This window comes from Neoarthrinium moseri (assembly GCF_022829205.1).
Source record: "Neoarthrinium moseri strain CBS 164.80 chromosome Unknown scaffold28_Wmoseri_CBS_16480, whole genome shotgun sequence".
In the NCBI taxonomy this organism is placed as follows: Eukaryota; Fungi; Ascomycota; class Sordariomycetes; order Amphisphaeriales; family Apiosporaceae; genus Neoarthrinium; species Neoarthrinium moseri.
In genome coordinates, this window is record NW_026055142.1 from 471,068 (window position 1) to 486,901 (window position 15,834).

At 51.9% G+C, this 15,834-nt stretch overlaps 4 protein-coding genes across 4 annotated transcripts; 1 reads left to right on the forward strand and 3 right to left on the reverse strand.

The window, feature by feature from the left end:
- Window positions 1–37: 37 nt before the first annotated feature.
- JN550_007442 (uncharacterized protein) lies at window positions 38–1,283 on the reverse strand (the record flags this gene model as incomplete). Its single annotated transcript, XM_049319293.1, has 2 exons — window positions 38–1,063; window positions 1,137–1,283. 2 exons carry the CDS (start codon window positions 1,281–1,283, stop codon window positions 38–40), a joined length of 1,173 nt encoding a protein of 390 aa, XP_049170724.1.
- Window positions 1,284–5,434: 4,151 nt separating this feature from the next.
- Window positions 5,435–6,954, reverse strand: JN550_007443 (uncharacterized protein; the record flags this gene model as incomplete). Its single annotated transcript, XM_049319294.1, has 5 exons — window positions 5,435–5,469; window positions 5,525–5,652; window positions 5,707–6,611; window positions 6,664–6,806; window positions 6,864–6,954. 5 exons carry the CDS (start codon window positions 6,952–6,954, stop codon window positions 5,435–5,437), a joined length of 1,302 nt encoding a protein of 433 aa, XP_049170725.1.
- A 2,311-nt stretch (window positions 6,955–9,265) lies between these two features.
- Window positions 9,266–11,220, forward strand: JN550_007444 (uncharacterized protein; the record flags this gene model as incomplete). The annotated part of the gene is made up of 8 exons (XM_049319295.1): window positions 9,266–9,308; window positions 9,523–9,992; window positions 10,052–10,078; window positions 10,128–10,205; window positions 10,267–10,341; window positions 10,421–10,579; window positions 10,630–10,878; window positions 10,933–11,220. The coding sequence occupies 8 exons, from the start codon at window positions 9,266–9,268 to the stop codon at window positions 11,218–11,220; spliced, it is 1,389 nt and encodes a 462-aa protein (XP_049170726.1).
- Window positions 11,221–11,763: 543 nt separating this feature from the next.
- Window positions 11,764–14,554, reverse strand: JN550_007445 (uncharacterized protein; the record flags this gene model as incomplete). The annotated part of the gene is made up of 6 exons (XM_049319296.1): window positions 11,764–12,176; window positions 12,273–13,986; window positions 14,039–14,049; window positions 14,103–14,207; window positions 14,273–14,305; window positions 14,353–14,554. 6 exons carry the CDS (start codon window positions 14,552–14,554, stop codon window positions 11,764–11,766), a joined length of 2,478 nt encoding a protein of 825 aa, XP_049170727.1.
- Between the last annotated feature and the right edge of the window lie 1,280 nt (window positions 14,555–15,834).

Here is a 15,834-nt window from a genome sequence, read left to right on the forward strand (position 1 = left end):
GTCTAAGTATAGTATAAATCTGGTTGGCCCTCTCCCCTTAATCGTACCAGATAGCATTCATGCCAAACCCAGGCTCCGGTATTCTAACCCTCGCCACGCGGCCGAGGAACTCGTCTTTCCACCGGTAGATCTCGAGCCAGCCCTCCTGGTCGTCGGTGATGGCGATCCACTCATCGCTCCAGTCGCACGGGGACACGGCGTTGCTGTGGCCGCCGCTCGTCGGCGTCGGGTTGAGGCAGATCTGCTCCTCGATGGAGCCGCAGTCGCGCAGCCGGAACGCGGCGATGTAGCCCTGCAGGTCGAAGCTGTTGGCGCGCGCCGTCGCGAACAGGTAGCGCCCGCTGCGCGTCAGCGTGCACACGTCGCTGCGGTACATGGTGTCGTAGTTGGGGATCCCCGGCGGGATCAGCGGGAATGAGTGGTGCGTGTACACGGGCATGTGCGTCGCCGGGTCGATGACGTACTCGCACAGCCGGTTGCCCGCCTCCATCAGCGCGTACAGGTACTGGCCCGACGGGTGCATGGCGACCCAGCGCGGGTGGTCGCGCGGGTCCGGGGCGTCGACGGAGCCCACCAGCGCCACCTGGCCCGAGGCCGCGTCCTTCTTGTGCACCCACAGCTTGTTGGCCTTGAGGTCCGCCGAGTACAGGTACGTCTCGGTCGGGTCGAAGACCATGCCGTGGATGCCCGTGTTGGGCTGGTACTCGTAGTTCTGCGTGTTCTCGGCCAGGGCGCCCGTGTCCGAGACCGAGAAGACGGACCCGTGCCCGGCGTGGTTGTAGAACGGGTTGCAGTAGACGGCGTAGGGCGGCTGCTTGGCCGCCAGCAGGAATATGGCCCGCGTGTTGGTGTCGGCGGACGAGGCCTTGGCTGTTTCGCAGGTGGCGAGGGGGTCAGCTTCCGGATTACGTTGAATGCAACTTGGGAGGGCAAAAAGCAAGGGAAAATACGCACGATCGTGAAGCATGGGATGTGAGGCCTCGTGGACGATCTCGGTCGGGCTCTTGACAGCGAAGCTGGACCACTTCTTCATAGCCGCGCCGTAGATGTTCTTCTTCGCATGCTAGATTCATATACACAGTGTTCAGCCCATCGCAACACTCAATTGGATCGTCTCAATGGAGGGCAGCTCTCACGTCAAAGGTCATCCACGAGATGGGCTCATCCTGGGGGATCTCGGTCCGCTTGACCACCTCACACGTCAGCTTCTCGTCGTCGAATGCGACTGTGAAGATGGCTCCCGGCGGAGTCCAGGTCCCGCACATCAAGTGGTGGACGGGCATCTTTGCGGTTCTCTGGAAGATCTGGGGGCGCAATCGCTTGAAGGGAGAGGTCGTCCTCAACATCTACACCGAGGGTTCGTTTGCCTTTCCTCCCAGCTCCCAATGCCAACGAAGTGGTCAAGAAAGTCACGATGGGTCCTGCGGCGCAAAGTTAACCCCCACGAGCTCCGGCGTCTGTTCAATTGCCTGTTTAACCTATTCGCTAACTTATTTGCCCTGCAAGCCATGCGACCCAGTCCATTCCGCAGTTCAATGGGCCGGCTCAGCAGCGCCTTTGGTCCATCGTCAACCCCACATCCTCCAATGTCTACCCCATTTTCCAGCGAGTCTGATGGATCTAGCGCCCAGGCGATACCTTAGCGACCCCTCCCCCTCCCCCTCTATTCCGGGAATGCAGCAGGGAAGAACGTTCTGCAGCGCTTCCGGCCCAGCGAGTCGGCACCGGGTGCGGTAAATCGCTCCGGGCCCAGTGGAACCTATGCTCAGGTGCCGGATAAGTGCTTCTCCCCCACGACTGGGTCGACTATAAAGCCCAGAATCACATTGTCTTTTATATCTGGCTGCAGATCCCGATGACCCGTTATATAGTAGACACCAAGACTTGTTTATTCGGGCATTTGCAGAGATAGAGATAATGTAGCTCTGATCAGCGAAGGAAGGGTTTCCACCGAGGCAGGGCAATAGTTGTCCCGCCTATCCCCACACATTAGTACAAGCATTTCTCAACTCAATTTTCACGTCATATCTGTTGTGCTACCAAAGTCCAACTATTTACACCGTATGAGCTCAGCCAGATGATGAGACCTAGCTAGACTGATCTATGCAAGTGAGAGACCATAGAAATTGGAGGTGTGTAAGTGAACCACTACAATTTCATCAAATTATGTGATTATGTGCAATACTCTGAAAACAATCTCAGTCATATTCATAGAGCTCGAGGGTGGTCTGAGAGACACTTATTCATAGACAGCCTACCTCACTTTGCAAACAACTTCGTTTTGTGAAAACCTTTCTATGCATGCCTTCATGGGCCTCGGATGATATCAGCGATTCTAAGATATCACAGAAATCTGCTCTCTCCAGATCGGTCTTGCTTCCACACAGCTTTCTCTAGATGACATTCGATGAAACGATGCCCAAGATGGTTCATAAAATCCGGTACATCCTCGCCGCTGAGTTAGTCAGCCGGTTCTCAACTAGACGCTCAAGCTGTTAGTGTTCTGGCTCTTTGTGATAGTATACTGGACATTGTACCTCCCATTCCTGAGATATTTCAGATCTGACGATGAGTTTCGAGTCATGCTCACATGTCCCCAAGTTGCCAATTTCCCGTGCATCTCCAGGCTGGTGTTCTAAGAACGAACCTCGCCGTTTTCGTGAGATGGTTGGAGGATGGCTTTGAGGAGGCCGAGTCGATGTATCACCTGGCAGTAAGCTTGCGAGCAAACTCATAGCCTTGAAATTATGAGGCCTAGTATTCGTGACGCATTCAGGTAAAGCCGTGAGACCAGTAAAGAATGATTTGGCACCTCAAATAACCTGAATTTACACATAAGGCTCATTGTCCATCTTTACAGACTTGCTCGCAACACCATCAATGCAACCCAGCCAGCGAGCACGCTTTGGTTTCGTTACTCCCTACCCCAGACTGGTCCTTTGTTGTGCATGCTGTAAATGGCTGGTAGGCGTCTATCAACCAACTTCTCTGCACACCATAGTAAGTTGTTATCATCCTTTGCCGACCTGGCTGGAGACATCAGGACGGATTGATTTGTGGCTAACATGGTTCTAAGCTCATGCTTGGAGTACGAGGCTGCAAATGTTTGGCTACACCTAAGCCCAAGCTATAGATGGGATGATCTTGATCATTACCCTGCATCAATGCATAGAGTTCGGCCGAGACGGAGAATATCAGACTGAAATGCATGTGATGACTTTATCATGCAGCTGCAGTCATATCACAGGGCTTGGAAGGAATTGACGATTTTACGATCCATCGAGTCGAATCACTGGACACGCACCTTGGTCAACCTCCTGATCGAGAGTCATTCCCCGGGTAATCTCGGGATGCTCTGTCCCTTGATGACAACAGGCGTTTGGCTTCGGTAGTTCCTGCACTCATTCCTCCCAACCTCTCCATCAGATCATCCGTACATGGGAGATCTGTTCTGGATCAACATGGCACAGTCTCCTCAAGGTCTCTGACAAAGTCTTGGTTCGATCATTCGATCACGCATAGCCCGGTGTCTCAAAGGACCTTCGGCGGCGGCAAGCAGAGACGAGTATTACGTGTACGTAGTTTGGTAGGTATAGCAGGCCAAGTGAAATCGCATAGTAGACCTCTGTTCCAGCAGGCTCTTGGCAGGAGACGCAATGACGACTGTGACGAGCGTAACAGTAGCTGTGAACGTCCGTCCTTTCTTTTCATTCGCCGACAAGCGCCGCGTCGTACGTAAACCCAACAAACGGGTCGCTGATCAAACCGGCTCCTTGAGGGAGGGTCTGGCGGCTCCACTCAGACAATTTGTCAACTCGAGGACCCCCCTTGAAACGAAGTTCAATCCAATCGGGGGTTTTTGGACCATAGCAAGAGTTGGGCATGTATCTCTGGTCCCTGTCCTGGAAGGGGGGCGGGTTGACAGGGGTTGAGCCTATATATTCTCCGGCCCCGGAGCCGCACTAGCGGAAGGGATTCTCGAAACACCTGCCAAGAGCTGTCAAGCGTTTCGGCCGCCTCTACCCGGGCAATGCTGCTGCGGCCGTGCAGCGCCGGACTGCCGTGCATGTCGATCGACACATTTTTCGTCGCTACCAGTGGGGGCTTTTCCTCGAGGTGCATGTGCCACATGGGATTGCCCGGCCCTTGCTCTGGGTCGGTAGGATAGTACGGGGAATCTGGTAGTGGGGGCCTCATGAGCTTGTCTCGTACGGGAGGAAAGAGGTCGTGCGAGCGAGGCTCCGCTACTAACACTCTGTATGGAACCTTCTGAGGCTTATTTGGACTGCTCTTCTATAAGCAATTGCTTGGGGGTCCAGCTTAGTCTCTACTTCGTCTGCATATGCTAGTAGTCGCGATCTACGTTGTGCTCTGCCCAGACTTTGGTTGCTCCTCGATTCGAGTTGCCTTGCTGACTGTAGGTTAAATACAGTTCACCCGAAGCTGGCTCCCTTGGCCAGCGATAGTTTACTCCTGTGTCTGGTATTTGACTTGATGACCCCGTGCTCTCTTGGTGTTTCCTTGGGCATACCTGATTTCCTTGATATAGCTATATGCCACTGGCCTCATCATAATATGATACCTAGGCCAAGTATACTTAACCCAGCCCAGGCTCTTGGCATCGTATCAACGTCAGTTTCAGAAGGGCTCCTCGGTGTAACTTCAATGTACCTTCACCTGATTTTCATGTTTGTGCCACTTGGAGAGTGGAAGCACTCTCTAGTAACGGTAAAGACTGGATGATTCGGATTTTTTTGCTCTTTTCTTAGGTAATGCTGTTTTCATGTACCAGTGGTTCATGCGCACACTGCTATGATACAACGGAATAGACTTTGGGGCACAACCGCTCTATTATACACGTGCCTGATTCCGAATGCCTGCCAGAGCTCATGGACCGGAAGGCCCTGTTGTAGCTTGTGAGAGCTTGCCATCTCTTGACGTACCCAATGTGACTCTATGATAGTGACGCAGTGAGGCGCCATCTTCCTTTCTATATCCGGTCTAGCCATGTATTGAGTTATAGAAGGGCATTGAAGAACGCCTGGTGCAAGGAGGCTGTCGAGAGGCTCGGCGCATTAAGGATGAAAATGTCGGTAAAGACCGTGGTTGATGATAATTCGCACCAAAGAATGGCTTGTCCGGGAGACCCCAGAAGAGCGGCTAGGTACAGCTGCAGGTAATGACAGTCAGAGAAACCTGGAGATCGAGAACTCCGTCTCTTTCTCATTTTCTCTCACAGAACCGCCCATCTCTGATAAACAAATTCTCTGCTGAAGTGTCCAACTGCAACTTCTGTGGTTCCTTGAATCCATCGATTTTCGAGTCGTGACCTGGCTGTTTCATTGTGATCTGAACGAATACAGAGGCTGGTCGGCTGGCAATAATTGTAGTTCTTCATACCGGCACTGAGGTCACCATTTATTGTTGTTTGCAATTAGGCAAATGCACCGACAATGGACATGCCAGCAGCTATCGAGAGTCAGCACATTGAGTATTAGTTAATGAGCGATGATAAATCACAAACCTCCAGTCAAGACCCAACAAAAGGCGGTAATCTTGTCCTTCTTGGTCAAAGTCGCTTGTGCCTCTTCCGAGAGGAAATCCTCGGCAAGAAGGTCTACAGTGGCAGCGTAGATCAAGAGACCCGATGAACTGAGAAGTGTTAGTAGCTAGCTCTTAATTTTTAGTAGAAGACAGGAAACGTACATGGCATTGAAAACACCGACTATGATGAGACCAAAGGCGCTGTTGGGGTCGTAGCTGTTGCGTGCGAGGAGACCAATAGCTTGTCCGATAGGAGCGGTTGTTCCGAAGGCAACAACAAGCAGCCACGGCTTGATGCTACCCTTGGGGTATGGAACAGCAGCGATACGCGATCCAAGACCGAGACCCTCAAACATCTGATGGAAGAGGATGGCGACCAGGAGAATGACGAATCCCTCAATGGTGATGGAAATGGTCATACCGACGAAGACGGAGTGGAACAGGATACCTCCTTCGAGAAGAGTGATGTTCATGGACATCTTCTTGTAGACCAATGGGTCCACAGCTTGACCCTCAACATCGAAAATGGGCTCCGAAGCGACAATAGGGGCCTGCTTGGGCTCCTGGTAGGAAACACCGGCAGACTTGATCATGGACATCATCTCGAGGCGCTGGCGGACATATTGCTCGTAGAAGACGATGAACCACGGCGGCATCTCAGAGGGTGCGAGGTCCAGCTCGTTGTTGTCAGCAAATGGGTTGCCATCCTGTGTCCTGGTGTTCTCCTCGTACATCTTCTGAGCCATCTTCTTCTCGTAGTTGATATCGTCATCGGTCTCGAAGCTGCTGCGGTTGTATCTCGGGGGTCGCTGTGGTGTGCCAAACTGTTGTTGCTGGTGCTGCTTGATGCCCGCCATCTGCGCCATCTGCTGCGGGCTCATAGTAGCTTCAAACCCCTTAGCGCCACCATGAGAATGGCCACCCATTTTGCTGTTAAGCCAAACCTCGATAACGAAAAGAGAGAAAAGTGATGCCATCATAATGACTCCGGGCATAGGAGGATACTGGTCCGTGAATAGATCCGGAAGGCAAGGGTCTGACAGACTGAAAAATGCGGTGGGGAGCAACTGGTACGGGATTAGCGTGGCTTTCTTCATTATGGCGAGGAAAAACACCTACATGAACGAAAGCCGTAGCAATGAGAACGCCAGTACCAAAGTGCTTGCAAGCGAAGAAGACTCTCTCCGGGACCTTGAGCCACTTGATCTTCTTCGCTGCTACGGGAAACCCAGCGCCAAGGATAGAGGCTCCCAACACCAAGACTTGGAACTCTGGTCAGTAAATAAGGAAAACTGTTGGCAAGCAGCTTTGTCACTTACAGAGACCAGCAACGTGAAGAGGCAGGTCATACTCTCCCTCCTCCTCGCCACCACCGCACTGGGGCTTGCCCATATCCATTGCTTCAGCCATTTTGGAAGTCTGGACAAAATCTCCAACGCACTATATTAAACTGTATATTCGAGGTGAAGAAGAAACAACATCCGGAAGCCTGTTACGACTGCTGAACCAACTCTACCCTTCGAGGGAGCGTGACGAAGCGAACGGACGAACAAGAAAAGTCGTCCGGCGACTTCTGAAGTGAATAGAACAGACGAAAAGGAGTCGATCCTCACGTCAAGAGAAGAGAAGGCGGCGAAGGGAAAGTAGAAGAGAAAATAAGAGAAATGAAGAAAGAATAAGGAAACCCGACCCCAGACTTGGTAGTGCACGAAGACCTTTTGGTTGAATGCAGGAATACCAAGACTTCTTGGAAAATCTGGGGGTCGTGGCGCTTTATGAGTATTAGCATTAACGGACAAGATTCTTAGCATCATCGGCTAACCTTGACTACTGTGGATTTGATGCCTGTGAGTTGATCTACGAGATAGAACGAGTGATAGTCGCCAAGACCAGTTGCATGTTTGAGCCTCACCCGTGCCTACCAGAGAAAGCGGCTGTAGAGCGCACCGGACCCTGTCTTACCTGAGCTATACTGGCCCACCGATCGACTTGTGTCTTCCGGATGGTTTCGAAATAGCTTGTCAAGCTTGTGCATTCCCCAGGGATGGGGCTGCTTCGCCACGGATACACACCACCGAATAGCTGGCAGTTGCCATCAGACAATCGTGACGAGACTTGTGAGAGCATTGCACGAGTCTCGTTTGGGGCCGCTCAGTCTGGGCCATCTTGGCATGATCTGCGTATGTGAACATGGAGCTTGTGCGCAAGTTGAGCCGATGTCGACATTCATTATTATGCTGCCGCTATACCGGCACAGTCCACTTTGGGCGTCGTTTTGATATTCCCGTGGCCACGGTGAAGTATAGAGCATCAGGTCACGCTAACTCGTATCTGCTTGTTGCTTTTGCGCGCCTATTTGAAAGCATGAAACCAGGCATCCAAGTCTGTGGTCCCTTTAGTCTTGCGAGCTAAAGTCAAGTAAGGTTTGAGAGCGCGCGGTCGATACTCCCATTTGAAGCCTAGTCCGGTAGGGCTGCGGGTGAGGCCAGCGATGCCCAGCTGGCCTGGAACAGCTTGGACAGAGCGGAGCGGTCGACACAGCCTATCGGGTGTTTTTGGGGTGAGCTGACCCTCCAGATGCGCGCTGCGGCCTGGCTGCAAGAAGGTGGAAACTGGGGAGAGGGCCGCAGTCGTTGGTGACGACTAGGCGAAGCTGATGTTACTGTACAACTTCTCTATCCGACAAGGTAATGCCGTGACGTAAAGCCGTCGCGGTTCTCAGAGCAGTGGAGAATGACATGATGCCCACGCCGTCAGACCTTCATCAGCCTCTCCAATTTTCAGTAACAAGACACGCAAGACCTCTGCAACCGTGGGAGGATGGACCGTGTGCGCAGTAAACAATGATGCTTGGACGTTGAGCCAAGAATGGGGAAATTTGTGGACTGTCTTTGACTATCTCCCGAAACTAGTCTATAGCTTGGCGGCCTTGGCGTTGTCTCCGGAACCCTGAGTTGCCCTGAGCTGTGGGCCCGTTCCGGAACGGCCAAGACTTTACAACTCTAATTTGTTTGGCCAGTGCTATAACAGCATGTGGTGCTGGGCAGTTGTGTGACGAGATTTTCGCGGCTCTTGGACATGCCGTCTGCATTGAAACAGCCGTGACCAATCGGAGCCGTGTGCAATGGCAAGAAACAACGTAGATCGCAAGCCGATGTGGCATCATAATCCCTGCATGCAGCTTAATTCCCCATGCGTACCACTGAACGGCGGCGGTCCGAGCATTGCAACACTGGCATGCCGTTTTCCGTGGCCGACCACGACGAGAAAAACAGCCAGGCCGATGTCACGAGGTATTGATAACAGCCCAGGCCCCAACGGCACACAGTCACAGACTCTGGCTTCCCTCCTTGGCCACTGCCAAGGCCCGTGAGTGGTCATCTCACACACAAAGGGGGTGTGTGAAGGAGTTGTTACGTCTATAGATGGATGTCAGATAGGATTCCAGATCTTCTAGAGCATGCACCGAACAGATCTGCCTTCAGATGGCCGCTAAGGCCTGCTCCCAACCCCAGCAGCATGTTGATTAGGGTGGAGGGGGCACAGTTCAACGGTACATAGCGCTGCAAGGAAGGACGGTTCCACCCTGGGTTGCCTCGCATAAGTCCCATACCAAGCCAGCCATATAATATTGTCGTCTAACCAGCAGCGATCGGCTGTCTTCTCCTTCTTCCAAACAACTGCTGTATTGCATTCTGACCCAGAGCATAAACAGTCCAAAATGACACGACCCGAATCACCAACCAAAGTTCAGCCGGCTGCAGGTACGTTGTTTCCAGAATTAGTCTCCCCCCCAGCCAACCTGCCCTCCACTGCACTGCCTTCAATGGAAACATTTTATCCGAACACCGGATGTGTTTGAGAAGTCTGGAGCTCAGTAGCACCAGCACCCGGTAGTTGCTGTGATGGGCCAAGAGAGAGAGAGGGGGGGGGACCGAGGAGTAAGCCTGGACACAAGGTGACTGACCGGACGTGAAGACACTGTCGTGAACAGTGGAACGGCAGACGATGCCATCACACCAGTGGTAAACTCGGCGCAGGCTCAGCCGACCCAACAGTCCCAAGCAACAGATGACGTTGATCGGATCTCACCAGTCGTGGAGAAGACCGACTCTGCCAGCCAGACTGTGACAGCAGCTTCTACTTCAGCCGAACTCGACCCAGCAGATCCTCTGAACTTTGGACGCCATCGCCGCGACAATGTCACCCAACGTCAGATGAAGATCGACCATCCCAAGGGCAACAAGAGAAAGCTCAAGAAGTTCTACACCAGGCAGAACGAGCTGATCGACCAGTTCCTGGGCGCTGAAGATGAGGAGCAAGTAACCCTCGAAGAGGATATCCGGGTTGGCCCCAAGATTAAGTTTGCTGTCAATGCTTCCTTCACGGTCAACTTCTTCCTGTTCGTAATCCAGCTATATGCTGCCGTCTCTACGGGGTCGCTATCGGTAAATGACCCTTGGTGCGATATTCCCATGCTTGAGATCATAGTTGACCATTTAATTAGCTGTTTGCCACGGCCGCTGATGCCTTTGTTCGTAAACCCATGCTACGCTGAAGTACTGCCTGTTGACATGCCATAGATGGACCTTGTGTCGTCCTTTGTAATGCTCGTTACCTCTCGTATGGCTGCTAGGCCTAGCGTATACAAGTACCCTGTGGTAAGGATCAGATGAAACACCGCCTACTCAAGAATCATGCTGAGCGTTGTACTGTGCACAGGGCCGGACAAGGATCGAGACAATGGGTATCATCCTCTTCTGTGCGTTGATGACCACGGTGGCCATTCAACTGATCGTATGTCAGCCCCATGCTGTGCCCCAGCCGACCCCTATCCCCTTGGCAAGGTGCTCCGTACTGACTTCTGGTCCTATAGGTTGAATCGGCAAGAACTCTCGGCGGTGGAGAGTCGACAGATTCAGAGCAGCTGCACCTCATTCCCATCATCTTCGTGTCCGTGGCCATATTTGCCAAGGGCTCCCTGATGTTCTATTGTCTCGCCTACCGAAAATACCCTTCAGTCCATGTCTTCTTCGTAAGTCACACCTAGACTCGTGGCCGCTGCTGTCTAACCGACCCTTCTAGATTGACCATCGCAATGATATTGCCGTCAACATATTCGGTCTTGTCATGTCCATTGTTGGCTCAAAATTTGTCTGGTATTTAGATCCAATCGGTGCCATTTGCATCGGTCTTCTTATCCTGTTCTCATGGGTTGCAAATGCGTTTGACCATGTATGGCTTCTTGTGGGCAAGTCAGCTCCAAAGGAGTTCATCTCAAAGCTCATCTATATGTCCATGACGCACGACTCCCATGTTGTGAAGGTTGATACTGTGAGTATCTGCTTGTTTCCTGCTGAAGATGAGCGTCGCTGACAGCCTTCGAAGTGCCGCGCATATCACGCCGGCCAGAAGTACTACGTCGAGGTTGATATCATCATGGACGAGAACCTTCCTTTGAAGATCTCGCATGATGTGAGTCAAGCACTGCAGAGAAAACTGGAGGGACTAGCCGATGTCGAGCGAGCCTTTGTCCACGTGGACTACGAACACGAACACGACATCTACGAGGAGCACAAGCCCTTGTACGAGAAGCAAAAGCCCCGCCGGACTCTGAAAGAAATCCTGCTGGGAGCCAAGAAGAAGGGCGAGGCGCAGGTTGCACAGCCAGAGTAAGGATCTCTCCGTTGAAGGCCCAAAGATGGAACATTAAAAGGTGTGATGGGTAAGAGACGAGGAATAATCGAGCGTGCCGTGTCGATGAGGCAGGAGCGATGCCACTGTATTTGTACGACCAGTGTGAACTTTGCTTTGCTTCTCAAAGCGCAGAGGCAACCGGGCACATCAAGCGCCGCTTGAGAAGTTGCAATGCCTCTGTAGCAGAGGAGGTGCCCTTTAGTCCGTATAATCCTTCGCAAGAAGGTAGCCAGCAGCGAGAACCCATAGATAGAACTTCAAAGAATACACGAAGAGATTAACATCATAGATTCGATTTATGCAATGCGCCTCGTTCTGAGAGAACTCAGTTATGCCCTGACCCATCATTCCTAACGGGAATCTGCGAAACTGAAGTCATCATATCGGAGGTGGATACGTTGAAAGAGGTTCATAGTCAAAGTGATATTGCTGTCACAGAAATGGCTTGGACGCACGTTCACCCAGAGCACGGTTCGTCCCGTGGCAATGGCTCAGGTTGAATATTACATTTCCGTTTCATATTCACATATCCTGATAGCTTGTCGACATACTCGGCGGCAAGTCGTCATCTCTCGTTCCCCACGTACTCTCCTCCTTCCCCAAAGTCAGTTCAAGCAACCCGCCGTTGTAGAAGAAGTCGTGAGCGATCCAGCTTTTCGTGTATGGCTTCCCATTAAGTCGCGCGCTCTGGACGTAGATGTTCTCGTAGCGTGCGTCGAAGCCTATATTTCTGATTATGGCGTAGTTTCCTGTCGGCGTTTTCAACCTGACCTCTCTGAACAGGGGGGGTGTGAGTAGATACACGTTCTGACCAGCCACGGGAAAGAAACCCATGAAGGCGAATGTGGTGAATGCTCCCATGGCGCAGTCGTCGTTGCCCGGGATGCCGTTTACGCTAGCGTTGAATTGATCCGGGATATACTGATGAACCCAATCTAGATATCACAGTCAAGTTAGTCCCATAATTTCTGCATCTTAAGTGGTTTGAACTATGTTGTCAGACTTTCGGAATCACAAATCTGGACACTTACAAGAGCTCAAACCGGGCCGCCCACCATAGTGGAACTGGAAGGTTGGCAAAAACGATTGCTCATTGCCCATATAAATGATGCCTGATGAATGAAAGTAACTGAGGCGCTCGATAAAAGCCTCTTTCCCTCCTAACGTGGTGATCAAGGATGCCATATCCTGCGGCACGTAGAAGGTATACAGCCATGGACTTCCTTCGTACGTTTCATACTGTGTATCGAAATAGCATACATGCTGTTCGTAAATTGGACTGCATAGTCGTGGAGTTTGTGACGTGAACGTCCCATTCCTTAGGCGCGGTTGCAAAAATCCTTTGAATGAACTTCCGGTGACTGGATCGTCATTGATCCTGTACTGATCCTCCTGTTCGGGATTGAACAGATTCTTCCAGTTGCGGCTTCTTTCGAGGTACTTCTTTTCCTCAATTGGCTTACCGAGCCCTCGGGCCATCAGTGCGATTGAGAAGTCCTCATAAGCATACTCGACAGTTCGTGAAATCGAACGCGTCATGGGTCCGGTCCCGTTGTTGTCTTCGTCATCTTGCGGGATATAGCCATAGCTCTTCCAGCTCTCGATCCCACCCCTGCCCACGCTGGTCCAGTCTTTTGGTTCCACCTCGGCATCAGTGATAACCGCTTCGTACGCCAGGTCCCAGTCAATGCCCTCTTTGAGGCCCTTGACAAAGGCATCCGCCAGCACGACATCGGCATTGGAACCTCCTTGGGTATAACCTGGGGTAAAGCTCATCCGACAGTCTGGCAGGTAGCCCTCATGCTTATAGATATCGAGCAGGGCTCTGACCATCCGAGTCTGCTCCTGCGGATCAACGATCGACAGCAGTGGATGCTGGGCCCTGAAAGAGTCCCAGATGCAATAAAATGAGTCAAAATAGGGCTCGGTAGAGTTCCAAAGATAATTCTCACCCGTGTAGTCCTGTGGAGAGAGAAGAGCACGGTAGAGGCCAGACCAGAAAGTTTGTAAGAGATCAACGTCCAACCCAGAATGATCAACTTCAATGACGGACAGCTTCTCTGCCCACGCCTTCTCAGCATCCTTCAAAGTGCGATCGAACTCAAAAAAGGGGATTTCCTCCTCGGCATTTCGGCAAGCTTGGTCCACGGAGATGAAAGAAAGCCCAACTCGTGCTGTTATTCGGTTTTTGGCAGCTCGATCGAACTGGACCCAGGCGCCAGCGGAACCACTGGGAATACGGAAATCACTTCCTACATCTCCTAGAGCTTTGACGGTATCATTCGCCTTAACGTCCAGGAAAGTGCCGGTCTTCCAGATGGCGGCCCCCCGAAAATCAGCACAGAAGTGTGCTGTATATTTTCCTCTCCCAAACGATGGATTAAAGGTCCCGTTGCCTGAGATTCTGCCCGTCTCTGGGTCTACCTGCACGTTGCCCCCGTACCTGCTATTAGCAAGATCACTAAGGTCCACAAGTAGGAGCGGCCTGTTAAGAACCACGTCTTCCTTGGACTGGACTTGAGAAGCAGCAGGTAGGTTGAATCTGTACAGAGTCGTATGCTTTGTCGCAGTCATCTCTGCGCGGATGGAGTTATTAAGCCCGATGGAGAAGTAACCGGGCCGCGCCTCTGTCGTATCATTAACCCTATCGACTGCCCTGGACGCTCTTGTGTATTGACATTGTTGAAAATCATCCTCTGGGCAGCCTGGATGAAGAAAGATGGGGAAATTCCCCAGCGATGGTGACTGCAAGCCTTTGGTCAATGTCTGAGGAGTCGGCTCGACAGAGAAAACTTACACCTCCAGTACCTTTTTATGGGCTGTTAGCAAGAGTTCTGGCTAAAATACATGGGGGCACGCACCAGAATCATGCAGGTGAGAGAAACCTGCAATTTTAGAGTCATCCGATACAAAACCGGCGGCGGTTTCCCCCCAGTTGTTCACATCCGCGACAGCTTTGGCCATGCCTATGCGAGTGGTATTATTAGCGATGAGACGTTCGAATCATGTCTGATCAGCTTATTCTACTCACCGTAAGGGAGCGTTGCTCCAGGAAACACGTGGCCTGCTGCGATCAGTTGTGCACGCTCGACACCATGGAGGTGAACCTACCTCCGTTGACTGTCCCTATTAGTGGGTTCACATACTTCAGGACGCCTTCACCAGTATTGAATCTGGCGCCAACTAGAGCAGTGAAGACTTTCCGCGACGAGGCCGGACTCTTCAGAGTGAGAAGGATGCAGCTAGTCGCCAGTAAGACACCTAACAGCAGCATTCGTCTCACCCGTGGCACGCCTGCAAGGAGCGGAGCCATCACCGACTCTGGACGCAAGGAGCGCCCGACTGCCCTCCACCGCTGACCTGCTTGTTCCTCATTCGCCTGCTTCGCAGTGGATCAATCGTGGCTTCAGCTTCTATCGGTTTCGTTTACCATCAGGCGGCCTACTGAAGTCCAGTGCGCGTAGTGTTGTTGCAACGATTTTGTGAGGACACTGTGCAGAGATCATGAAGAGATGGGAAGCAGCCTCAATTCGGCCAGGCCATGTGGCCAGACTAAGCCAAGCTTTGTGCTGCCAGGATTCCATGCAGCTCAAAAAGGTCCTACGGAGCTTGACTATTGTGGTGACCACTTATGTTCGACAATTTTTGTCTCAGCTCAAATCCTTCTCGGGGTGGGCTAATTGTAGTCAATGCTTGGCGACAACTCACCAAAATGAGTATCTGGCCAGATTTTGCCTGAAATTCACTTAGGTAAGACTTACATTGACTGAAGGGGGCAATTGGAACATCACTGGGACTTTGGTGGAAGGTTGCGCACCAATCATATTGAGACGCTGTATTATTAGGTCCTGCCTTATAGGGCGAAGGCTCGGCTGAATAACACCCTGAAGGAGCAGCCCATTCCGCCGGGGATTGCAACCTCCGACCATGTCTCTACGAAGCAAAGACCTGTATGCCTTTCTCCACCGCAAATAGCAATCAAGAGAGAAGCCATGTTTGAGGTTATGCTGGGGCGTATGGAATCTGGATGGAGGAAATCTGAGGCATTCGGCCTCAAAGCCGTTTCGATCTGTCCGTAGCCTGGTGATCTCCTGTTTGTAGCACGATAACACACAGGCTGTCAACTTTTTGAAAACCTAGTAACATGTGGCGAAAACAAAATGAGCACCGTCAGTGCTAAAAGTCGGGCTCCGCCGGCGTCGAGAGTCGCTCGAGACAGACGCACGACTCTATAGGCCTGCCGGGTCCGAGAGTGGGTACATTTGGTCGGCATAGAACAGCTCTCGGTTCGCGAACTCAACTCCGACCGACAGCCGGAGGTTACTTGCTCGCCGAATACTACCGGAGCACCTAAGTGAAATTTGTTTGGTATGCTGTGTAATACTTCTGTGGTCGAACTTTGACCTCCAGTGATCATGATATAAGGCAATAAACTTGACGTCCCAATCATTTCCAAATACGATGCCCTACTTTCAACTAGGCGAAGCTTCACGCTTCTAAGTTTCTGAAAAAAAAAAAAATGCCTGTCCTGTTACTGCCTGGCTATGCATGTGGCAGTTGAAATTTTACCTTGCGAACCGCCCCCCCCCCCCC